The sequence below is a fragment of the Lepisosteus oculatus genome, chromosome 15 (assembly GCF_040954835.1).
Source record: "Lepisosteus oculatus isolate fLepOcu1 chromosome 15, fLepOcu1.hap2, whole genome shotgun sequence".
In the NCBI taxonomy this organism is placed as follows: domain Eukaryota; kingdom Metazoa; phylum Chordata; class Actinopteri; order Semionotiformes; family Lepisosteidae; genus Lepisosteus; species Lepisosteus oculatus.
The window spans coordinates 22,530,190-22,555,187 of NC_090710.1; the positions used below are offsets into that span (position 1 = coordinate 22,530,190).

Sequence of the window (24,998 nt, forward strand, 5' to 3'; positions counted from 1 at the left end):
TCTACTTATTTCAGAAATGCTTTGACAAAAAGTACTGCATATACTGTATTACCAGCAAACTAACATCTAGTTCCTCCGGCTATCTTGGACTGCTGCTTAATAATTTCTCTTCATGGTACAGTATATGAACAAGCAAAAATCATGCAAACAAGAAACTCTGATTAATCTGTCAGTAAGATGACAGCTAGATTGTTCTAAAACTCCAGGTTTAGAGTTTAGGAGCCATATTAAAAAAACAAAAAAGAGTCCACATTTAACATATTTGGACTTCTAAATGAAGGTTCTTTACAATATACAGTGCTTAAAGATATTTACAGCTACAGTACTGTATGTAATGAAATGCAGACAGATTTGCGACCATCTTGAGATGAGTGACTCTAGGCTTGGTACTTGTGTAAGAGTGCATACTAGCCTAAGAAATTCCATAACCTTGTGTAAAGAGATAATGAAATTGTCTAACTGAACTGAATTATAATGTTCTTCGGAGGATAAGGTAGTATTAACTTGCAAAAATACTTTCAATGATAAAAAAGACTGCAAGCCTGACTCTATACGATTGATCTAGAGACTATGTTGTATACTAAACTAATAATTACCCTGGTTTGCTTTTATTTTCTTTTTAAAATTATAACCTGAATTCTTTTTCCAATATGGTTAATGTTTGCAGTGCATAACATATGGTTTCATGAGTATACTAAAACTTCCCTGCTTCTATAGAATTGTAATATCACCTGATTCTTACAAGTATCGTTAGCTTAACATTAGTACATTACAGCAGAATGACGCTATACTGTAGTTTAATACAATGGGCTCTGTCTTAAGTGTTTTCACAGCTGGCCTGGGTCCTTGTGGCAGTCACAATGATCAAAAGAGCATCATTAAGTCACGTTAAACTAATCCTCTGTTAAAGCATTAAGTTAGCCCTCTTTGAAGACAAATATGTAACAGTGACTAAACCATTTCTTGAGAGGTCATTAAACTCATCTACAAAGTCGGCCTCAGGACAGGATAAACACAGCAAGTCAATAAGCATAAGAGTGGTGAATCATCGCCATAGTCAATGGAAAAGGAAAAGATTGGACAAGGAGAGACTTTGCCTCCTTCAAGCAGACTGAAATCTAGATTCTTCACAGGTATTCCGAACACTGGAAAGGAAACCATGCTTTTCATCAGGGGGTTTGTCTCTATTGGTAAAATTTTGAAATCTTATGCCATGGGGTAAAAGATACCTCTCCTTGATTCATAATGCATTATTTGTAATATGGAAATCAGTTCCCTTCATTTGTGAGCATTTGTTTCTAGAGAGAGAAATGGTCCAGGACAGGATATTTTGTTAAATAGTAAATAGTGCCCCTCTTTGCATTCTTTGTCTATAGATTTCTATATATCTACATTAAATCTATGTTTTCTATATACTAGCCTTTGGCACTCTATCAATGAGAAATGATGTGTTTAGAATGACTACACTTGTCAAACTGGTTTTGGTATACCTGTGCAGTCTATTAATTACTGTATGATCACTTGAAGGGATTTCACAAAACCAATGGCTGTAATTCCTATGGAAAATATCACTAGAACAAGGTCTTCGTTTAATTGAAATTTTACTTTTAAAATTTTACTTGACACAATAAAATGTAATTAATACAGATTAAAAGAAATAAATGAAGAACTGTAAAGATATTTTTGTACAAGACATTTGTATATGAACAGGGGACTTTCAACACTATTTTCCTAAACAACGATCAATATACTATATATAAAAAAATATAATTAACATGACTTGGTCATGATAGTGGTATAAATTGAACCTGGAAAAAAAAAAAGGAAAATGTTTTAAATGATGGAATCATATCCATAAAACTGTATTATAAAATAATCTCCAAAATTTCACTCCTTTATTTTCAATCCACTTTTTTAGAAGTTCTTCTGTTTTTGGGCTTATAGCAATTTGTTCAGGCACAGATTGTATTTAGCATGTACTGTATTGTTGGGCGTGTGCTGTCAGCTCTCTCAGGTTTAGAATGATGACCTTTACATTCATATTGCTTCTTGTCATTTCACATCTTGCCCTCATTCAGTCATTATCAAGTGGTAGTACACAATGCCCTCTGTCTCACTTGATTGAATTTGAGCCACTATCTCCTATCAAACTGATTGGACAGTACGCAATCGAGATGACACCAGAACCTACATGGTTAAGACAAACTACACGGTTAAAAAACAAACAAACAAACAAACATTCAAGCAGTCAGGGAAGGTATTCAATATCTTGTTTGGTCTTCAAATATGATCATCTCCCGAAACAAATTCTGCAGCACCTAAAAAATGAAAACATCCCTACTAGAAAATTAAGTTTCATGCAACATATTAACATGCTAGTCTAACACACTGTTCAATATTAAGGTAGGAGATAAGAATAGAATTTCACAAAAGACAACACCAATCACAAGAATCAGATGCTTTGTGAATGAATATTTTAGATGGGATAGGTTTGGCTTAACTGGCTAGGTTAAGGAGCAGCCTTCTGGGCATAGGATGAGAAGGCTTGAAATGCATTCAGAGAGAGAAGTAAACTGCAAAGTGGAGATGACTTGGTCATACACCAAGATTCAGAACGCTTACAAGGCAGTACCCCTCCCCCACTGTGGAAACTCAGACCACATCACTCTGTTTCTCCTCCTGGCATACAGACAGCTGGACAGGTGAGTGAAACCAGTGGTCAGGATGGTGAAAATGTGGCCTGAAGGAGCTGAATCGGTCCTGCAGGACTGTTTTGAATGCACTGACTGGAGTGTGTTTAAGAGGCAGCCACACAGGGATCATACACCGACATACAGAAATATGCTTCGGCAGTCACTAGCTACATCAGGAAATGTGCTGACGATGTCACACTCACAAAAGAAATAAGAACTTTTCCTAACCAGAAACCATGGATGAACAGTGAGGTTCGCACCCTAATCAAAGCAAAAGATGCAGCATTCAAATTGGGCAATAAATCAGAACTAAGGTCAGCCAGGATCAATCTTAACAATGGTATTAAACATGCAAAAAACACGCTCAAACAGGAATTAGAGGAACAATTCACCACTAATGGCCCAAGGCATGTGACAAGGTATACAGGCCCTCACAGACTACAAAAGGAAGAACATCTGTTCACCTGCCCATGATGCCTCCCTGCCTAACGAGCTCAACACCTATGCTCGGTTTGAAGCCAACAACACCGAACCAGTCATCAGAACTGTACCCTCCAGAGCTGACCAGCTGCTCTCACTGTCTGCAGATGAGGTGAGGAGATCTCTGCTAAAAGTGAACACACATAAGGCTGCAGGACCCGACGGCATACCCAGTCGCGTCCTCAGAGCCTGCGCCAATCAACTGGCGGGTGTATTCACAGACATTTTCAACATGTCTCTGGCCCAAGCCGTAGTCCCCACCTGCTTCAAGAAAACCACCATCATCCCAATACCAAAGAAAACCACAGTGACTGTCTTAATGACTACCGACCAGTGGCACTAACACCTGTCATCATGAAGTGCTTCGAGAGGCTGGTCATGAAGCACATTAAGGACACCATCCCAAACACAGTGGACCCGTACCAATTTGCCTACCCCACCAACAGATCCACAGATTACACAATCTCCATTGCCATACACACTGCCCTATCCCATCTGGACAAAAAGAACACATACACAAGACTACTATTCATCGACTTCAGCTCAGCTTTTAAAACTATTATCCCAGAGAAACTAGTCAAGAAACTCAGTGCACTGGGTCTCAACACCACCCTCTGCAACTGGATTTGGGACTTTCTGACAGGCAGACCTCAGGCTGTCAGGCTTGGAAACCACACCTCTGGCACACTAACTCTGAACACTGGGGTCCCCCAGGGGTGTGTGCTTAGTCCATTGCTCTACTCCCTCTATACCCACGACTGTAAGGCCAAACACAACACCAACTCCATCATCAAGTTTGCCGATGACACCACAGTTATGGGTCTGATCACAGACCATGATGAGAGGGCCTACAGGGAGGAGGTCAATCTCCTTACAACATTGTGTGATGACAACCACCTCACCCTCAACGTCAGCAAAACCAAGGAGCTGATCGTTGATTTCAGGAAACTGCAAACCAGACATGCCCCTATCCACATCAACAGGACTAAAGTGGAAAGGTTCAGTAACTTTAAATGCGTCCATATCACCGAGGACCTCACATGGTCTCTCAACACCACCTGCCTGATCAAGAAAGCGCAACAGCGCCTGTACTTCCTAAGACGGTTGAAGAAGGCTAAGCAAAGACCGCAAAGCCCTACAGCGGGTGGTGAAAACTGCCCAGTCCATCACTGGGGTTGCCCTCCCATCTATCCAAGACATTTATGACAGACCGTGCTTGAGGAAAGCTCTAAGCATCATCAAAGACCCCACACACCCCAGCTACAGACTTTATGATCTGCTACCATCTGGAAAACGGTACCGGAGCATTCGGGCCTAAACTCCCAGCCTCTCTCACTCTCACCTCACCTCTCACCTATGATCTGAACCTCACAGTGCCTTCTTTCGTTCTTTCTTACCAAAAACCCAAACACCCATTGAAAATCTACCTCTACCATACATGTCAAAAGCTCAGTCCCCATAATTTCTATCCCTTTATTTAATTCTGTTGACGCATATTTTTGCACATAACCTGTTACCTTTTTGTTGTTTTGCACATTGCCTGTTGCTGTTTTTGCACATTGTCTGTTGTTTTTTGCACACTGCCTGTTGTCTCTGTCTTTCTTTTGTTATACAATTGTATTGTTGTTGTTTTTTTCTTGTACTACTTTATGTCCGAGAGCTAGCTAAATAGCATTTCGTTATACATATACCTGTATATGAGCATAATGACAATAAACTTGAACTTAAACTTGACTGGAGGGACGAGACAAATGTAAAAAGAGGTGTTTGTGTTAGACATATATAGCCGATTAATGTGTCTTTAATGATTATGATTAGGAACAGCCAAGTAAGATTGTCTTGTCCTTGTTATCCCTCCAAATCTTCAGTTAATAACTTCAATTTAAAACAAATTACGAGGATAAAGATCCATAAAGACATTAATCTTATTAAAAAGAGCACCCCAAATATTAAAGGAATAGACAGCCAAATGTAAGAACATGAAGCTAGGCTAACCAAAGGAAGAGAGAAAAGTTTTTTAAAAAGTAAAATAATTCAGCAGCTGATTGCAGATTGAAAAAAATGAAACAATAAATACAGTTTCCACAGATGTATCAAATTACTTGAAAACATTTTTTCTTGAAAGACAGAGGTTTTTTGGTTTGTAAATAAATCTTAGAGCGGTGTGTTCTTTTGAGGGGGCTGGTATACAGGGGTTTATTTATTTCAGACAAAAGCATTGGATGATGGTGTGTGTGAATGTGGTAATGAGTAACATGAGATAGGTCTGAACAAATTTATTGTGGAACAAGTGAGAAATATGTTCTTGTATCCAATTTTACAAAGACTTTGATGCTTAGCTAGGAGTCCTTTTTCGACTCTCATAAAATTACATAGCTCTAGCTTTGAGCGTAGTACATTGACAGATTAGCTCACCGAGAACAAAAAGCACATTTGCAATAAGGCAGCATTTACATAATAGAAAATTTAAAATATAAGAAAAAACCTGCAGCTGTAATTATGTACTTATTGTCAGGGAATAGTAATGGGAGTTGATTTAATTCCTGACTTTCTTGTATCTTTGTCGAAGTAACTGACAGCCACATGCTCACATCAATAAGAAACTGATTCTGTGTTGTCTGACAGAATGGTGACTTTGTCCAAGTGTGTGCTTGAATGAAAAGAGGTCAATGAACATTGCTGTGCTGACACAACACGAATGGCCACACAAAAGAGGTACAGACTTTAATCTTGCATTTTCTCTTGCATACCAGTTCAAGCAATAAAAGCAGTGAGGTCATATCCATTTAGTTAGAAATGGAAATGGTAAATGTGCCTCTGAAGCCCTGGAATAACTTAAAAATGATAAAAGATGAGAGGTTATGAACAGTAGCTTCATGAAAAATAAATCCTATAAACAGCATTTATGACAAGAAATTGTGTTGTTCTCTTTTCTAATCTAATAACCTATGTACTGTATACTGTCCTTATAGTTAATTGGTAATGTAAGTGTTGTGATTTACAGATTACAGATTTATATTTCAAAAGGGTTACTGAATCAAAGATAACTAGAATTATTATTCATACCTCAAAGAACAGCACAAGCATTCAGAAACAACAAAACATGGTGTGTTGCTTCCTGAAAATTAAACCCACAATTCAAAACATCCTCAAGCCTCTGTAGCTCAAATAATAGAAACAAAATGACAATAAATTATCACATAAAACATTCATGTAGTGCCTTTCAGTTTCTGTTATCCAAAAACTATGTATATACAATATACTTTCATTCTCTCTTCTTCATTATTAATATTGATTGGGTATTAACACAAACACCCAGGTCCATTTGTTAAGGATTTGTTTTTTTTCCGATTAAAGAATGAACCACAAAGTATATACTGTAACTTGAACGTTTACTTTATTGCCATATGTGCCACACGTACTAGTACAATGGAATTCTTACTTACAGAAAGTCTCTCGATTGTTATAAAAGTGTAAAACACAAAATGCAGACAGTGCATCAAAACAATATTCAAAAAAACAGTGGACAATGTACGAGTAAACAAGTAAACAATTCAAATGTAAACAATCCAGACATGTAAACAATGACTGCAGATGTGCAATAAATAAAATTACAATGAGGTAGATGGTGTAGGTGCGGTCCAAGGGGCATGGCCAAATGTGTTCGCCAATCTTGTGGGTACAAGCTATTGAGGAATCTGGTGGTAAGTGTCCGTATGCTCTTGTATCTCTTGCCTGAGGGCAGTGGGATGAAGAGCTCATGGCAGGAGTGGTGACTGTCCTCTGTGATGGCCAGAATTCTACCACGGCAGCTGTTCTCATAGATCTGTTTAATCTCTGTGAGACCACAGCCGAAGATCTTCTGGGCCAGGATCACCATTCTCTGCAGTGCCTTTCACTGTTGAGAAGAGGTGTTGCCGTACCACACGGTGATCCCGTTGGTGAGGACGCTCTCGATGGTGCAGCGGTAGAAGTTCACCAACACAGGTACTGGCATCCTCATCGCTTGAGGCACCACAGCAAATAGAGGCGCTGCTGAGCCTTCTTCAAGATAATGTGTTCACAGTCCAGGTTAGGTAATTAGAAATGTGAATTCCCAAAAACCTAAAGCTGGTGAATGTTTCCACTTCCGTTCCATCAATACTGAGTGGGCTGTGAGTGTGTGGCCTGTGTTTCCAAAAGTCCACTACCAGTTCTTTTGTTTTACTCACGTTGAAGTCCAGGTTATTGTTATGACACCATGTGGTTGTTGTTGTGTGTCATATAAAATGTGTCATTAGTGACCATAAAAAATGTTTGCAGTTTAGTTGAGTACGCTTCATGTTTATTCTAATAAATTCAAATTCAAATTCAGGTTACATTTCAGTGTCTGTTATAATTATCCCTTTCCAGGTAAGAGTTTGTTTCCTATATGTACAATATATTATCATTTGTAACCATTAATATGTTGTTTTAGCTACAAATTATTTCAAAAGACTGTAAAAAATCTCATGTTTAGCTAAATGTTGCAGTGCAGTGCAGAATTAATAGGTAATGTAATACACTTTTCTTGAACCTAATTGTAATAAGATGTTCTCCTGACATAAATGTTGTGACTATCTGTATTACATCTGTAAATCAAAAGAACTATACTAGAAATACTGCTTAGTATTTGTGCCATTGGAGATTAGACAGTCCCTAAAATTGCACTTTGAAAAGGTCATTACAACAACACTTTGATAAACTGTTTTTTGACAACAAAATGAAATTAAAATGAGTTTGCCAAAAATAACTACAGTACATGAAATTATCATTATTCGTATACTGTATTACATATTCCCAAAGTACCATTTTTTGGCTAACTGACAAAATGGCAGCAATATTCAATCATACTGTACATACAGTTATTTTTAAATGTATTCATACTCTTGACAAAGCGTAGTTTGTTGTTGAGTTAGGAAAGAAATTATACAGTATGTGCACATCAAGGTTTGTTTACAGCCACAAATGTTAAAATGAAATGTTGAATATAGACATTCATTTTGCTTTCATTTTCTTTACTAAAGCCATCATTAGTTGAACTTCAGGGGTATGAATACATTTGGATGCAAATAACAAGAGTGCACTGTGTATACACAAATACCGTACGTGCTTTGTATTAATAACAGAGCTTAATAGCAATACTTTGATTTGATTGTTAATTTAGTCTACACAAAAGAAAAAAAAGAAACACTTTGGTCAGTAAAAGATTGATAATTAGATGATTAGAAAAAAACTATTAGCAATTTCATATACATATGAATATATCAAATATGGTCTATAAACAAACCATTTACTGTACATGTCATTAAAGAGGCTCTAAACAACATCACGTACAGTACTCCTTGGTTAATGTTACGAACATACAGTAGTTTAGATTCAGAGTCAATTAATCTACAGCAGTAGTAGTTTATTGCTAAATATATTTCTGTAATTTACTAATATTTTAAATTAACTTTAGTAAAACAGATAAATAAAAAAGTAATTTCAAATACGCTTATAATTACTTTATAATTATAGTATATTTAAGGCAAAAGAAGAGGAAACACAACAGACAATAACCTTGCAGTACATATAGCCACAGTTAGACAATTAACTAAGCTCAAGGTAAAAACTATTTCTACATTTCCTGCGTATCAAATTATTTAAAAAATAATGACTCTACGCCAAGGTACTCCTGGACTGCTGAGCTTTCCAACCTGTCACAGAGCTTAAGTTTCCCTATGGAGAAACTTCATTTCTGCCCTTGTACCAGCAATCTCATTCTTTTGGACACTACCGGAATCTTACAGTATGACCATTTGTGAGGATAGGGATAGTGACCAGAAATCCAAGAGCTCTGTCCAAAAACTCTTTACCCTCTATCCAGTCTCACAAGACCCCTAGGGACCTAAATTCCTCCACTTGGTGCAATTGTTCCCTCTTAACTAGAGAGAGCAAGCCACTCTTTTCCAGGAGAGGATCATGGCCTCAGATTTGGAGGTGCTGACCCTTAACCTAACAGCACCCAACTTGGCTATGAACCTCCATGGCATAAATCACAGTCAGATGAGGCAAAGATGTGGGTGAAATCCTTTGACAGCTATAGTGTTCTAAAATAAAAATATGGTTTCTCAATTATTTTTCACACTCAGTTACATGAAATCTTTCTGTGTGCTGTCCTATTTAACTTTGTAAGTGACTATATACATGGTGACCAATTTATTAAGCCATTATCTTTTTGTTCATTCATGCGTTCAGTTTATTTGTGTTGTTATTGTCTAGTTTACCTACTGTATACATAAACACTTATTTCAGTGCTGTCTGAGCTGAAAATGTTATGTAGTGCCACACTATGTATCAAGTTGAAGCTGAATTTAAAAAGCAAGTTAGAAATGTTCAGAACTAACTGGTACAGAACATATTATAGAGATTACAGAAATGTAAACCGTAATTTGAAGCTAAAAAATAACACATCAGCGATTGCAGTTGTACTCATTACCCATCAGTAATGACTGAATCCAAAGGTTTACCGAATGCGCTACAATGTTTTTGTTTTTTTAACCAGAATGTAAAAGCCCTGGCACGAAGAATCACTGTACAAAATCAGGTCTCTTAACAAGCAAGATTTATACAGAAGAGAATCAGAAGTGATGTACTGTATCATCATTTTTTATACAGCAGTTTCATGTATCCGGCAACCCGTGACTCAGGAAATATGTTTCTACCATACATGCAGAGTGGGGTCTCTGTGGATGGATAGAAATATGCCACTTAGATTAAAAGTCAGTCTTGCTTTTGTTGACAAATTCCACAGTGTGGGGGGAAATTTGATGATACTCCTGCCCATGCCACTATAATTCATAAATCATACTGCCATAGCTATTTTATCCAGACTTGGTGAACATCAGAGGGATATCACAGTGGAAACAGACAGGATATCTGAATGGAAAACTCAAGAACTCAGTTTGACTTGTCAAATCTAAAATAAATCTGAATGCTGACAGTTTCAAAAGAGGGTTTTTAAAAACAGCTGTGCTTTGCTTCCCTGACGTTCTTTCTTCAAGACTGGAAAATTGTCAGTACATTCTCATCAGCTAATTTGCATTTTTTAATATTAAAAAATCAAATCTGATGTTATTGCAATCTACTGTATATAGAGGCATGCAAAATATTTTTCAGCGTTTGCAACCATTTTTGTTCACCAGCATTGCTATGTAACTGGAAAAAGCAGTGTGTATGATGCTGTATTATTTACAGTTCATTCAATTTGAGTTTGCTTGGAAACCTACATGATGTAATTTAAAATATCAACAGATAGAAAGTCAGCACTCCTGGTGAAGTTTGAAATGTTAAAAACACATCCCAACTCTGTGCCCCAGACAAAAATGGTAAAACTGCTGACAAAATCCATATTGTGGCTCCATCTACAGTACAAATTTCATAGATACAGTAGTTGTGTCATATACAGTATTGTGCCATTTGTCCAGTTCTATTTTTGTTACCTTTGGGCCAGATTATTCATAAATATTCTATAACTTTTCATTGCTTTGTTGATGATACCCTTATGTACACCCACCTGGAACTAGATGATAATTTGATCATTGTAGTATAACGGCCTGTGTCTAAGATATCAAATTATGGTCACAAAATGTTCTCTATCTGCCTTGTGATAAAACAGAGTTATTGAGAACAGTTTCTAGACAACAGATTGAAGTAACAGAACTATGCTTACTTAGACTTACTGAACAATTTGAAACCTCAATAAAAAGATGTACTGTAGGCATCTTACTTAACTCCGATACAGGTTGTGTCTTAGCTTAAGAATATTAAAAAAATACCTTTCTGTCATTTTAGAAACACTGTTAAAAATATTATTTTGTTTCTAGAGACATCAAGTTAATACTGTCACTTTTCCAGGCTGGATTATTGTTATGATATTTTTGCTGTTTTAATAACTCACACCATGTCATACAGTACAGTGTAACGAACTGTTCTTTCCGGACCCTATGCGGACAACACAATCCGACGGAGTGGGGAAACACTAGGGAAACGTCATGCAGGAAAACGGGGCTGAAGACAGGGGGGCGTGTCCAAGGTGCGCTGGTGCACGGGGGAGGTGTGGCCGAGGCGAACAATCCAAAAGAGTAGTCCTTAGGGAATATCCAAAAATCAAGGGTAAGTCCAAAACCAGGAGATCCATCAGAACAAAGAATTAAAAACCACGAAGGCCGGGTCGGAATCAGCGGACGGGGAACGGGAACGGGAACGGGAACGGGAACGGGAACGGGAACGGGAACGGGAACGGGCGCTTCCAGGTCCCGGACTCGCACGATATGGAAATCAGATGCAGAGCCCTGATGAGCGTCAGCGCCTGGCTTTTAAGGTGGGCTGGGAATGGGAAACAGGTGCAGAGAATAAAGTCTTAAGTGAAAGGGCTGGAGCACCCTTAAGGAGGGGGAACTAATATCGTGACATACAGTAGTTGCAACTGGTGCTGCATTAGTCTGCTAGAGCCCTTAAAAATCATATACAGTATCACTCCTGTGCTAGCATCTGTGGATTGGCTGCCAATAAAGTAGAATAATTATTAATTACCAAGGTAATTGTTATAGTGTTATTTATAATTGTATTGTTTTTCTTCAATATGCTGTTTTTGTATATTAGTTTTTAAAGCAAAACAGAAATGTTTTTTTTTTTACATTTTACCACATGCTGCTGTTTATTTTTAGTCATGATTTTTAAATTTGTTTAGCATTCTGAAAAGCACATTCAAAACTCTCGGATTTGATATTGATGATGATCATCATTATTAATGTGCTATGCAAACGAAAATGGTATTGCACTTTTATGAACGCTACTGTACAATCAAAATTAAACAATCAAAACGAAACTAAAATGTAAGGCAAATATGCTTTCTTACAATACAATAACAAACTGTACCTGCCTCCCTCTCTAAGCAGTCTTTTCAGTTATACTATAAAATGAATCCCAATATTTTTACAGGAGTGATTATGATGGTTGAGCAGCATTAATTAGAAACGCTTAATGATTTTCCTGTAATGTAATACAATTTTGTAAGCTAAAAGGCATTGCAAATTAAATCTACTGTATTATCAAACACCCATTATCCTTCTTTATTTTCTGAGGGAAGATATTCCTAATTGAGAAATTCCTTTTTTCTGCCACAAACATTCTAAATGTGAGTTCATTGCATATTCAATTCTCTCTGTTTATCTCCCATACATGTCAAAGAAACAAGCCTCAGACAACATCTACTGAAACAAACAGTTGTATCACTGTATTTGAGAAAGTTTGCTAACACATTGCTAACATTGGTTGTACTGTACCTTTTATTACCTCTTTGGTACTCATGCTAGGTTGGTTAAGGTTCACCAGGTCCCTGATTCAATTCTCCTCTCTCCAGTGAAATTAATATACAGTACATTAACTTAAATGTATGCAGTAATTTCAAGGAATAACTCTTACAACTCATACTGTAGATAATCTTCAATTAACTTATAACTCATTATAAATCAGGGTGGTGGGGCTGATGGGTGGGTGGGGGGTGGGGGTATCTATAAATGACATTGACTAAAAAGAAAAGAAAAGAAACTGCAAGAAAATACCTGAAGCAATTAATGTATGGAACGGAATATCTAATATATAATGATACCAGTATGGTTCCCAGTGAAAACAACAAACATAAGAATAAAGAACATTGCATGCTGTGAAACAATGTGTATTTTTGTTAAGGGAAGTGCTTCTTACTGTTTCACTGACTCATGGGTGAGTGGGCACACACGAATGTTGAAATGAGGTCAAAGATACGCATTACTGTTCATTGTCTATTATTCATCAAATAACTTCTGTAAGGACTGCCTTTTGGCTTTAGGTCTAACAACATTAATAGCAAAAGTACAAAAATCTGAATTTTTATTTAGTAAAATATCGTCTTTCCCTGTACTTGCCATCCATCCATTTTCTAACCATTCCACAATAGAGGGTTCCGGGGGAAACCAGAGCTTAACAAATACACACTATCACACCGATGACACATTTTGTGATATGCTGCTGCTGATAAGCTGCTGCTTTTGTATTACCTCCATTAAATGAATGTTATTTAACCTCATAAACTACATAAAAAATTAGAATGACCTTTTATACAATGTAATCATTAGAAACAGAACTCCAGAAAGAAGTGAAGCAAACAAACGTCACAGCAGTAGTTCATTGATACTTATGTGTCAGAAGCACTACTGTTAACAATAGAACTGAAAATGTAAGAATTTTAAAAACTTCTATAGGTGCATTTAAAACGTTCTAATTTAAGTCATGGTATAGTATATAATTATTATTGAAAAAGCTTACCGTAGCCCACAGTTTATACCCCATCTTCTTTAACAATGGATATATAATAACTGCCAACTCTTTACCCCATTATCTTTTTAAGCACTAGTGATTAAAGCTTTAAACCCAAATTATTTTAAATTCAGTCTAATTAATTGATTCTGCCTATCTGCTTACCCTTTTGTTAGACCTAAGAAGATACTTGTCTTCCAGTGATTAATGGTGTATTAAAAAGAAACACAACAAGGTACAGTACTACTGTATATCAAATGTACTTTGTTCAAATGGATTTTAAAATAATATTAAGAGGCCACAAAGTAAACATTGAAATTATAAGTATAACTCATATAGAATCAAACAAAGAAGCATTTCATTACCAGGGATCTACAATATTCCATTTTAGCTAACAAGGGGAAATAGCTACAGTAAGTAAAGTAAAGAAGTGATATTGTAAAGAGGTGATATTAGTGTACATGTGTAACCAGCTGTGGACAAAAAACCTGAAAAGCTTTTGATAAAATTTAGATTATGATAAAATATGATCTATTACAAAAAGCAGAGCCTTCCCTTTTATTTTGGAAACATTCCATGTCTATATCATACGATGCTCTGGTTAATATTGACCATTCCAACCTCCCATTACATTTTTCTGTCTTAGAATAGATCGTCTCCCTGGTGTCAAATGAGAGACAAACAGAAAAATCTATTCTTTCACTGTGCAGTTGTAAAGCCTGTGATAATGCAACATCATTTAAAAAGGGCGTAAGAAATCGTTTCAATTAAAGATAGAATGACAAATTTTCAAACTGTACAAATGGCATTACCGGAACACTAACTTCCTTTAAAAAACCTTGTAACAGTAAATTAAATATTACAAGGTTCAGAAATTCCCACTTTCTTTCTGTGCCTTTTCTAAATGTTTAAGCAATGAAGTGTAAAAACTGGTTCTTGACAGACTAAGCAGACTAAGTGAATATCTCTTACACAGCCTTCATTCTGCTCAATTCAATTATCCACAGAGAAATACAGTAAGTGATAGTTTTTGCTTGATACATTTATTTAATTAAAAAAAATATATGCTCTTTCTGGAATCAAAGAATAAGTCTTCTTTTTTCTGATCTCAGGCATGGTGCTTTAGTTTGTAAGTAGGAGATTTTTAACTACTTGCTATAAAACTGCATTAGAATATTTTCTGTACCCATTGCTTATTTTATAATGCCCATAATTGTATACTATTGAACTGAAGTTCTGCTAGAAAAATACAGGTAATAAAAATCCTAATTTGCATACCAATAAACCCAATTTAAAGAACTCCTGAGCTATTGTCTTTGCAATTTTATGAGTAATGCTGAGATTTTAAGTCATACAGTATGTTTTCATTTCATATGTGCCAGTCATATGTATAAGTAATGTGTTCTCAAATTATTCTAATTGTTCATTTTTGTAATTAGAGGTGTTCTGAAAATGAAAATGATGTGTCCCTGTCACTGTACTGGGGCATTAGAATCCACACAGACCTCAGGGTGAGCACCCCATGCAGGCCCCTCTAATACTATTTCCAGCAGCAACCTTGGGTTTTCCCAGGTCTCCTGTCCAGGTACTGACCAGGTGTAGCGGAGCTAGTTCGGATACGGTGACGTCATCGCCCTCTACTGCGTGTAGCAGGGACCTCAGCCGCCTGGGCTGGGGGAGGTCTCCTTTAGCTCATGCGGCTGGTTCCCTGTTGCGTTACGCCGGAGACCCGGGTTCGCGCCCCAGGTGCTGCGGGACGAAACGGGTGGCGGAGGGCACGAAACCGCGCGGAACAGCGATGGTCACACAGGCTCGCACCTGCTTAGCTTCAGTGAGTTACTAGTTGTGAGTTGCAGGATGATATGTTTGTTGGCTATGGGTGAAAGTCAGGATACACCCTGGATGAGACATACACAATCTCACCAAGGGCAATTTTACAAACGCCCATTAAACTATCACTATAGTATGTGTTTTGCACTGTGGGAGGAAACCTAAGCACCTGGAGGAAACTCATATGGACACAGGGAGAACCAGGCAGATAGCTGGTATTTTGTGTTTACCAGAGTCATGGGCAATATACAGTATATGGTGTATGGCTTTTATCTTAATGTTGCAGTTACAACTGACCCCCCACTAGAGGCAGCTATATGGCCTCTAGTCTTTGTAAATAGCCACAGTGGGATTTAATTATACAGTCATGGTTTAATTGTTAAAGGGTTCTTAAATGTGAGGAATTTAACTTTTGTTTGGTATAAAAAAGGCATGCATGATGTTAATTTTGGCTGAAAAAGTTTTGAGTGGTATTTCTTTATTTCTGAAAGACAATCAATAAACAACAATAAAGCCTCCAGGGGGCTATTTCACAATGGAAGATTGCTCGGTTAGCCAGATTAATTTTTGTAAATATGTTGAAAAAAGTCTGGCTTTTCAGTTTCACAAACAAAGATCAAACTGCATCCAGTTAAGTAACTATAGCAACACATTCTCCATTCTTAGCCTGCTCGGGAGCAGGTTAACTCTAACTTAGCTTGACTTTGCAGTTAAGAGCTCAACTCACAGACCAATCAGTCTCCTGCAAAAAATAACGTCATATTTCTTACATAATGAATGTACTGGTACAAAATTTAATTCTAGACTAAAAAATATGAGGAGTGGTTACACAAAAGACAATAAACACTACTAACCATTTTTTATGAAAAGATGTTTTTTAAAGGTGTATGCTTACAAAGGGCGTTACCTAGACCTAGGAGTTTATAATGTGCACTTTCCATCATTACAAAATATTTCCTTTTTTATCAAATGATCTGTGACCCATTGTATCACACTAGGAACATGTACTGTACATGAATCTCAGATACTTAGAGAGTCCAAACGTTGTTATAAATCTGAGCAAGATATTACAAAAAACAATTATTTACTGTTTCTCCTTCCTCCTCTCCACCCATACCCTGTGATAGTCCTCCCATTCATCTAAATCAACAGCTGAGCATTACTCAAGATAAACAGTGACCAGTTCTTATAGGATATATTTTTTATAATTTTATTTAGATTATACTTATCTTCTAATTCGGGCATATTTTACACTGAAACATGTTTCTGCTTACAGTCTCAGTACAACAAAAAAGCCATGTGATATGCTTGAAGTGGTTTTCATTACGGAGAATAAGGTTCTTTGTATTCACTTTAGTTTGGGGTCAGAATGATTAATTTTACATTAATAGTATAGTGGTGCAAAACCTTTTTAAAAAAGTTTTAAAATATATTTATAATAAATGAACCCAGATCAGTAAAACAAACATACAGTATATAATAAATCTTTCAGACTGGTACTTTCATTCTGCAAAGGCTCACAGTTTCAGGGGAGGGAAAAACTTGAATATGGCTTAATTTACATTCAATAATTAACTTTAATTAAGGACAGTAAACCGAGATTTTTAATATCTGAGTAAAACATGATAAGAGAATTAGTGGTGAACCATTTCTCAAACAAACTGATTTTTTAAAGCTCCAAATATCAAACAGGAATATGTTAAGAGGTGTTTTCTCTTCAATGCTAATGGGTTGGTATAGTGGCATGGTGTTTCATGTTGCCTGCTGCCTTAAAGCCCCACGGTTCTAGAGTAAATAGTGGCCATAGGTGCTCGTCTGCATGGAGTTTGTATGATGTCACCATGTTTTTATCTGTTTTCCCAGGTTTACTTCAAAAGACATTCCAAATAGGTTTCATTAGGGATTTTCAACTGTCCCTCTCAGAGTTCCATCCTGGTCCTGATGAGGAATGGAGCATACAGGTACAGTACCTGTATATACTGTACACAGCCCAGTGTCAGCGTCTAGTACAAATCGGACAAAAATAATAAGGGTATATAATATAATTGTGTACTACATAATTTATTAAAAATAATAAAAACACAAGCAAAATAAGCCAGTCATTTTGATGGGTGAGGTGAAAATAAGGTGAATTCTAGGCTGTATTAAATTTGGGCAGTGTGGTTAGCATTGCTGCCTCTCAGCTCTGGTAGCCTGGGTTCAATTCCTGGGGTGCTATGTGTATGAGTTGATATTTTCTCCACGTGTTTGTTTGGGTTTCCTCCCACAGTCCAAAGACAATGGATTCTGGGAAAAGTAGCCCTGGTGTGGGTGTGTGCATGTCTGTGTGTGTGTCTTTGTGTCTCCTGTGTCCCATCAATGGTGTATCCTGCCTTGCACCCATTGCCTGGGATGTGTTCCTGCTTCCCGTGACCCTGAATTGGATAAAATGGTTTGAAAATGGATAGATGTACAGTATGTATTACATGCATTCCATTACCTCTACATACAGTACCTAAAATATCAATTCACATATTTTTAATGAGTTTGTCTTCCTCCTTATCCTGCATGATAAAAAAACCCCAAACATTTTAAAATATTAGAGTCAAAATCTCTTTTCAAATCTGGTGCAAAACCTCTCTTGTAGGCCAATACAATACAGAAGCCCAGCTAACAAAAAAGGATAAAAAATTCAGTTACAAAAATGGCATTGCTTCACTAAAAGTCCTGCAAAAATGCTGAAAAGCCACAAACTATGAATAATGCAGCTAGTGTGCTATTTGTGCTCCAAATATAGAGACAGCAAACAAAGAAATAGCTCCTACAGTAAGTTTTTTAGACAGTAAACATGCTGACCATTCCAACACCATCATGATTTATGAAGAACTGCCAGCAATTCCATGTTCAAAATCTACAGAAAAATAAAATATCTGGAAGTAAAAGAAGCCTTAGTTTCTAGTCAAAAGCTTTTTTTATATATATATATAAACATCAATAACACATACTGTAAAGCAAGATTTAATTTTTGAAAGGTTTAAGGTTGACTCGGACATTTTATATATACTGTATATAAATATCCATGCACACGAAAACAATGATATATACATATAGATATACTTACATCTGTTGTAAATGTTTGTCATAAAATCAGGTCAGACATACTGGCTTCCTTTAAAACCTACTTATGGTATCCTTGTAGCAATACTTCAGTGGTTCTACTTTCGTAAAACATTTTGGTAAAAAGTTAAAACTAACATCTGACAAAAGGGAGATAACAAATACCTGTTCTGAAAGGCTTTATATTTCTATGCAACTTTTTCAAATTTATGTTGCATGCAATCTTAATTTAATGCTGCACAGTGCATCTGGGTACGTAAGAATAAAAGCTTTCAACCTTTTCTAGTCAAAAGGACCAAATTTGCTTTGCACAGTCACAAATGCATTTTTTCTGACTTTTAATTCAGTACTTTATATTTGCTTTCAAAGGCTTTGAATTATTTAAAGAGCTCATAAGGTTGTATAATATAACTTGAAAACAGTAATCTAGCAGAGCCTATACAGTATGGTGCAGGAGAAAAACACAGATTTATAATTATACAGTTTGCAGAAAACAAATGAATAAACATGGTGACATAAGAGTGGCAAGTTTACTAATAATAAGAAACTTTACAGTCTGAAAAAACAATTATAGATTATACATATTGTATGCTGATGTTCAATGAAAACCGTTTTCCATGTATTACAAAGTCTAAGCATTACATGTGCAAAGTTATTTAAATTTTAAATAGAGAGCAGATAGGTTTTTTGATGAAGTAGCATTGTTTCTTGCGATAGCAAATACTGAGCTCGAGACATGCGCTCAATACTTTACATGAGTTGAACTGCAGTTACAAATATGAGTTTATTAAGAATTAAGACCACATACTGTACAACTGAAGTACTGAATATCAACCGGGTGCTATCAGTATTAATAGGGATGGACTGCATGTCAGAGAAGATGGCAAAATAACAAGACGTTTTGCTTCAACAATCAACATGCTTATCCAGAAAAACTGACTAAATGCAGGACAGTCTTCCTATTACAAGGTCACAACATCCCAGAACCATCATGTCCATCTGCATAATAGTTTTCAAGGCTGTGGCAGCTATAGCACAAAGTGTCCTTGCAAGAAGTAGCCCGGACATCAATAGAATAACTGCAGCTCACCACCTGCATGAAAACAATACGGACGCTCAGAGGCCTTTAAGGGATAACATAATCGCAGCTAAAAGATGAAATCAGCATCTTCTGTGGGTGCATCTGAGGTGATGGCAGAGAGAATGGTGTGTCTTTTGATTTACGGATGAATGAAAACTGGTCTTTGACAAACTTGACTCTATATAACACAGATGGAGATGTCATGATAGGAATTCTGCAGACCACTGGATTATTCAAGTCAGCTGTGAAGTGCCAGAAGTGCGATGATGGGTGAATTATCTCTCTCTGCCTCCTTGAGGACAGCCTGCTCAGTGATACTGAGCCAACAGATGTTCTTTTCCTGCAAGCCAATGTGGACATGTCCATGTTTCAGCAAGACCATAACTTTCACCGCCTGGCTGGGCCACCAGAAGAAGTGGTGAAAAGTGCCATGGCAGTCTTTCCAGAGGCTGATCAGGTGTGCGTGTAAACGATGCCAGGCCAGTGTTAATATCCAGAGCCTCGTGCCTGCAGCACACTTTTGACATCCTGATAGTGTTATGTTTTGTGCTGAAATCTTGTCGCAATTCTTTAATTGGAAATGTTGTTTACCTTGTATCTGCTGTGTTTAAAGCATTGGATTATGTCCCTTATTCACAGAGAGTTGTGTTTCTTTTGAAGTATGAGAAAAAATCAAACAAACATACCAAATAACTGGTGCTTTCTTTCATTCCTTGTAACTACAAGCAACATCCCACCTTCCCAATTTGGTCATACAACACATTCAAGCTTATTTTTATTTTTGTGTCATAGCTGAGTCCTACAGTGTACTGCATAACATACGTACAGTACAAAATAACAGTCTTAATTCCAATCAGATAAAAGCTCATTTCAGGTGTAAAGAAGCCCATGAGTAGGACTGCTCATCTATTCAATTTCAAGCTGTTGACGTTAAAGGGTCCATTGTAGGTCTTGATATTTATTTCATATTTCAATGTACTCATAAAAGGGCATGAATAATTAGCACATCTCAATTGATAACCTATGCTTTTTTCAAATAATCCATATAAGTCTAAAATCCAGATTTTTCATATGATCTACTGTATATTAAATCTAAATTTCCAGTAAATGCATCATTATTGAAGATAACGTTAAAACAAAAAGAAACCAATAAGTACGGAAGTAATATTGTAAAAAAATAAATAAAATGTGCATTTACAGAAAAAAAAACATCAATACACACAACGATAAATTTGAAGGATGCCCAGTATCAATGTTTCTCTGACCAAACTTCTTAACAGGTAAAAAAAAGTCAACATCAATGTAAAAAACTATAATTCTGTTAAAAATGTGCCCTGCTATAAACTGTGATAGTAATTTCACTGATAATTGTAAACCCACATTCCCCTCACACTTTTTCCAATGTCTTTAAAAGATCATCTATTACCTATTTAAACATTTGAATAAATAAACAAAAAGATTTACAAAAATGATATTATTCATAAGCATGTTTCCCTTTTGACACATAAGGCAAAAGTAAGACCTCCACCAAAATTAATAACTACGTTTAGAAAGTAAAAAGAATGGTATTTAGAAAGGTACCCATGGAGATGCTTCATTCTGAGAAAAACCCTCATGGCAGAAAGAAATCTGCTTCCATCAGAAAAGTTGTTTCCTGTCATGCACAATGGGATCAACTCTTGCCATCTGGCATAAAGTGGGTGTGCTAACTATTATTCTTTGGAACCATGGGTCTTAAAGTGCATCATATCATTTGTTTTTGTTTATTGTTTTCTTGTTGATAATTGTTTGTGCAGTATAGTTTAATCCTGCATGTACCTAATAGTGGTGAGTTAGTAGATGTCATTTTCTCCTATTCGACCACCTATTACTAGAGCACTAGAACTTCAGCCTCAGTTCGCAGGTAGGACAGGGAAATGCTTCAGTCATTAGTGCACAGCTAGACTGCCCTCAAAATCAAAGACTGATTACCACTAAGTGACTGGTGAATGAAAGCTGGGGTTTTTGTTTCAGGATGAGATTTAACACTAAACATTTACTGTATGTCTATAATTTTCAACTCAATACAGAAACAAAAAACGAAAGCAATTCAATTGTCAGTAGCCTGTTGCTGATGTCACACTCTGTGGCTTAGCACTCCCCTGTCCTGTTCTGTGCAGGCATTCGCAAAGGCTGTGTATTGCTTCAGTACCTAAAGACAGTGATGGTTTAAATATCATATTATTTGCCAGATAATAACTTAAAGCATCGGCGCTCTGGAAAATCATCTCTAATGCAGTACATCAGATTAAAACAGGAATTTCTAGCCCAAAATAAACAAAAATGCATCATGCTGCAATAAAAGCCAACTGAAATGTAAACTTACAGTATGTGCACAGTTGAAGTCACCCGCTGATTTATTACAGAATGGTATTAAATTATGATTAAAAAAATGGAAGTCATTTAGCATACTTAAAAAAGCTTAACATTGTTATATAGTGCTTACTGTATGTTATAAATGTTCAGAGATTTGGATCTTGTTAAAACAGAAATCATTTAAGTAAATGTAAACAAGGTATACATTTAACTACAATTAGCAAATTAGAAATGAGAAAATTTTAAACGGACTGAACATTAAAATATTTAGTCATCATTCAATTTCCTGTATGCTAAAGTAATACTTACAGCTGGAGAATATAAGTGGGCAAGAATGTTCATCCATTGGAAAGTTATGAAGTTGAAGCTGACATTCTGCATTTATGGTGAGCCTGTTAAACAGGGAAAAAAAAAAACATTTATTCCTGGTCTTCCGGAAATAATATGTATGTATAATAGTATGTTCTTTACTTGATAATATCACTAATTTTGTACTTGCTGAAAAAAATAAATAAATCCAATACTTCCTAAATGAAGTCTATGAAGTATAACTGATAGGAACAAACTGTATTCATTCTTCTGCACTGCCAGGTCCTTAGAATTGCTTATCCATATATATACCCCCTTGTATTCTTTTGGCGTTCAGAATTTCAGGTTAATAACTATTTCAGACAATGCTACAATGTGCAAATAGATTGCTGAGCAAATAGTCACTTGAATTTGAAGGTGAGGAAAACCACATTCCAGATTTGCTAATGACTGTGATAATATGCCCAGCTATATAGATGGACACAAATGTAACTCTGGTAAATTTACTGTATGGTGTCAATTTATTATTAAAAATGTGTATAAATAATTTACATAGAAATATCACTATATTTAGACTGAAAACAATATTGCATCATTGCATTGTATGCAAGGGAGATGTAGAATTATGAGGTTTGTTTTGCAAATAGGGTCTTGCACCAAAGAAATGAACCGCCATAATAAATATAGCCTGTTGCTTCCTATGAAACTGCACTGTCTGAAAGATAACTCTTTGTTTTTGTCTCTTCTTGTCAATTAATAATTGTTTTATATGACGTTTCTCATACAGAATGCTGCCACCTCTGTTTAGAAGTAGATCTTTCCATACTTAAGTAACAGAAGGTTTGCTAGATAGAGGTAAAACTTTCAAGTAATGCACTTTGTATTGTAGCTGAAGACCACCCCGAAAATAAGAGCTTTAAAATAGACTAAACAGTCTTAATAATAAACTGTGCCTTTGAAGGTAGGGATCATGCTCTAATGCTTTAAAAATAATATCTCAGTACTGTGATCACACTACAAAAATTAAAACCAATAATGGCTCTAGCTTAAACTAAGTTTTTTCTTATCCTCAGTTTTTCCCTTTGTCTTAGTTACAGACGTTTTGTTCTTGTTGCCAAGGGAATATTTTGTAGTAGTGGGTACAGTAAGACAAATTATCTAAATTGGTACAATTTCCAGAGTACACCCACATTTGTTTAAAGAGACACAGTAAATTAACTACACATTCTGTTCTGTTCATGTCCTTTAAGCATAAAGCTCCCATTATGATATTGGTTGACAGGGAGGCACAGTACTATACCACAGTGTTTAGCATTGCTGCCTCACAGTGCTGGGGCCTTAGGCTCCATTCCTGGGGTGCTACAGATGTAGCCATCAAGAATGTGTGAGGTGTCCAGAGGTATGCTGGAAGAGGTACTGCAGTGTACAGATCTGATGTGCAGCACCTCATTCTTATTTTTCCCTAATTGTCAAATGCAGGACTGCACTATGCTGTAATACTGCCAGGTGGTGCAGTAAAGACTTAAACTTCCCAAATACTGTGCTGCTGCACCCTGGTGAGCCGTCAGTTGAGGTCATGTGTGCATGCAAAAAATAAAACTTCAAAACACCACTTATGAAAACAAAATCCAAAATCTAATCATAAAAATCCACATCACTTAATTGAAACCCCAAAAGAATATTTAAAATGTTGGATTGTATTGATCAGTTTAAAAATAATGAAAAATATGCAGCAACTGTGTTGATTGTTATATTTCATTACATTTGTGACCAAGAAAACCCACACAGAAAAGAATACTTGTAAAACATTTGTTGCCTATGATTTTCTAAAAAGATCTTGTGTCTTGAATTTGAATCTTGATTAATTCCCACCTCATAGTAGATACTACAATTATCAGAACACACTAAAACAGAAAACACGTCTACATATAAAAACTCAATAAACAATTTTAATAATTGTTTCTGGGTTGATTTACAGTGCATGATAAAGATAACTCCCATGAAATATAATACCAAACAGATTTTTGCCAACTGATGGCATCATTTTGAGAGGGGACAGTGAAATGATAAGCAGTTTTTGTACTGATTTGGGTTATGTTTCAACACATTTATGAAACTATTACTTTCAATGGGGGTTATAGGAGCAAGCATCCTGGGTAAAAAAAGGCTCCATACTGTATAGTACTTGTATTTGGTAGCACATGGGTTTGGGAATGCAGGAATACAGTCATATAAGAGTCATGTGACTACATTAACCCTCAAAATTAAACTAAAAGGAAACATTGGTAACTCAAAATTAAACTAAAAGGAGACAAATGATGATGTAAGAAAACGTTTCTTCCCACATGCTATACAGTACATCACACATTAATCCAGTGGTGTGTCACTCTGATTAGATGAGTGAATGTGTTGGACAGTGGGAAAAGTAGATTCTTAGTTCATGTATTAGTGCCACGAGCTAAATTGAAAACTACAACAACTGCTTAGTGGTGGGTTTCTTTAGCTAGGAAGTTTAATTTCCTGTTACACTGTAAAATAACATTATATATAACACATACAAACCTTATATGTAAACAACAAAAATTTAAGATTACTGATGCAACCAGCACACGGTAGCAATGACTTGTATTAAAGTGTGGAAATTTATAAAAATAATACATTATAAAGGCAAACAATATTTAAAAAATGAAACCAAAGTGAAGTGAAGCTCTTTTGACTTCAAGTTGATGTATGCTGTAATAACAGTAGTTTGTGCTCTTAAACCAAGGCAATGCACTGGCCCAAAACCTTTAAAG

The 24,998-nt window shown here is 36.2% G+C and overlaps 1 protein-coding gene across 2 annotated transcripts in view; it reads right to left on the reverse strand.

Moving 5' to 3' along the window:
- LOC107079478 (gamma-aminobutyric acid type A receptor subunit gamma3) overlaps positions 1-24,998 on the reverse strand; it is a 195,326-nt gene that overhangs the window by 45,745 nt on the left and 124,583 nt on the right. For both annotated transcript variants that reach the window (XM_015364032.2, XM_015364033.2), the window contains exon 5: positions 22,204-22,286. In XM_015364032.2, the coding sequence (XP_015219518.2) occupies positions 22,204-22,286 (83 nt within the window). The remainder of the gene's footprint in view (positions 1-22,203; positions 22,287-24,998) is intronic.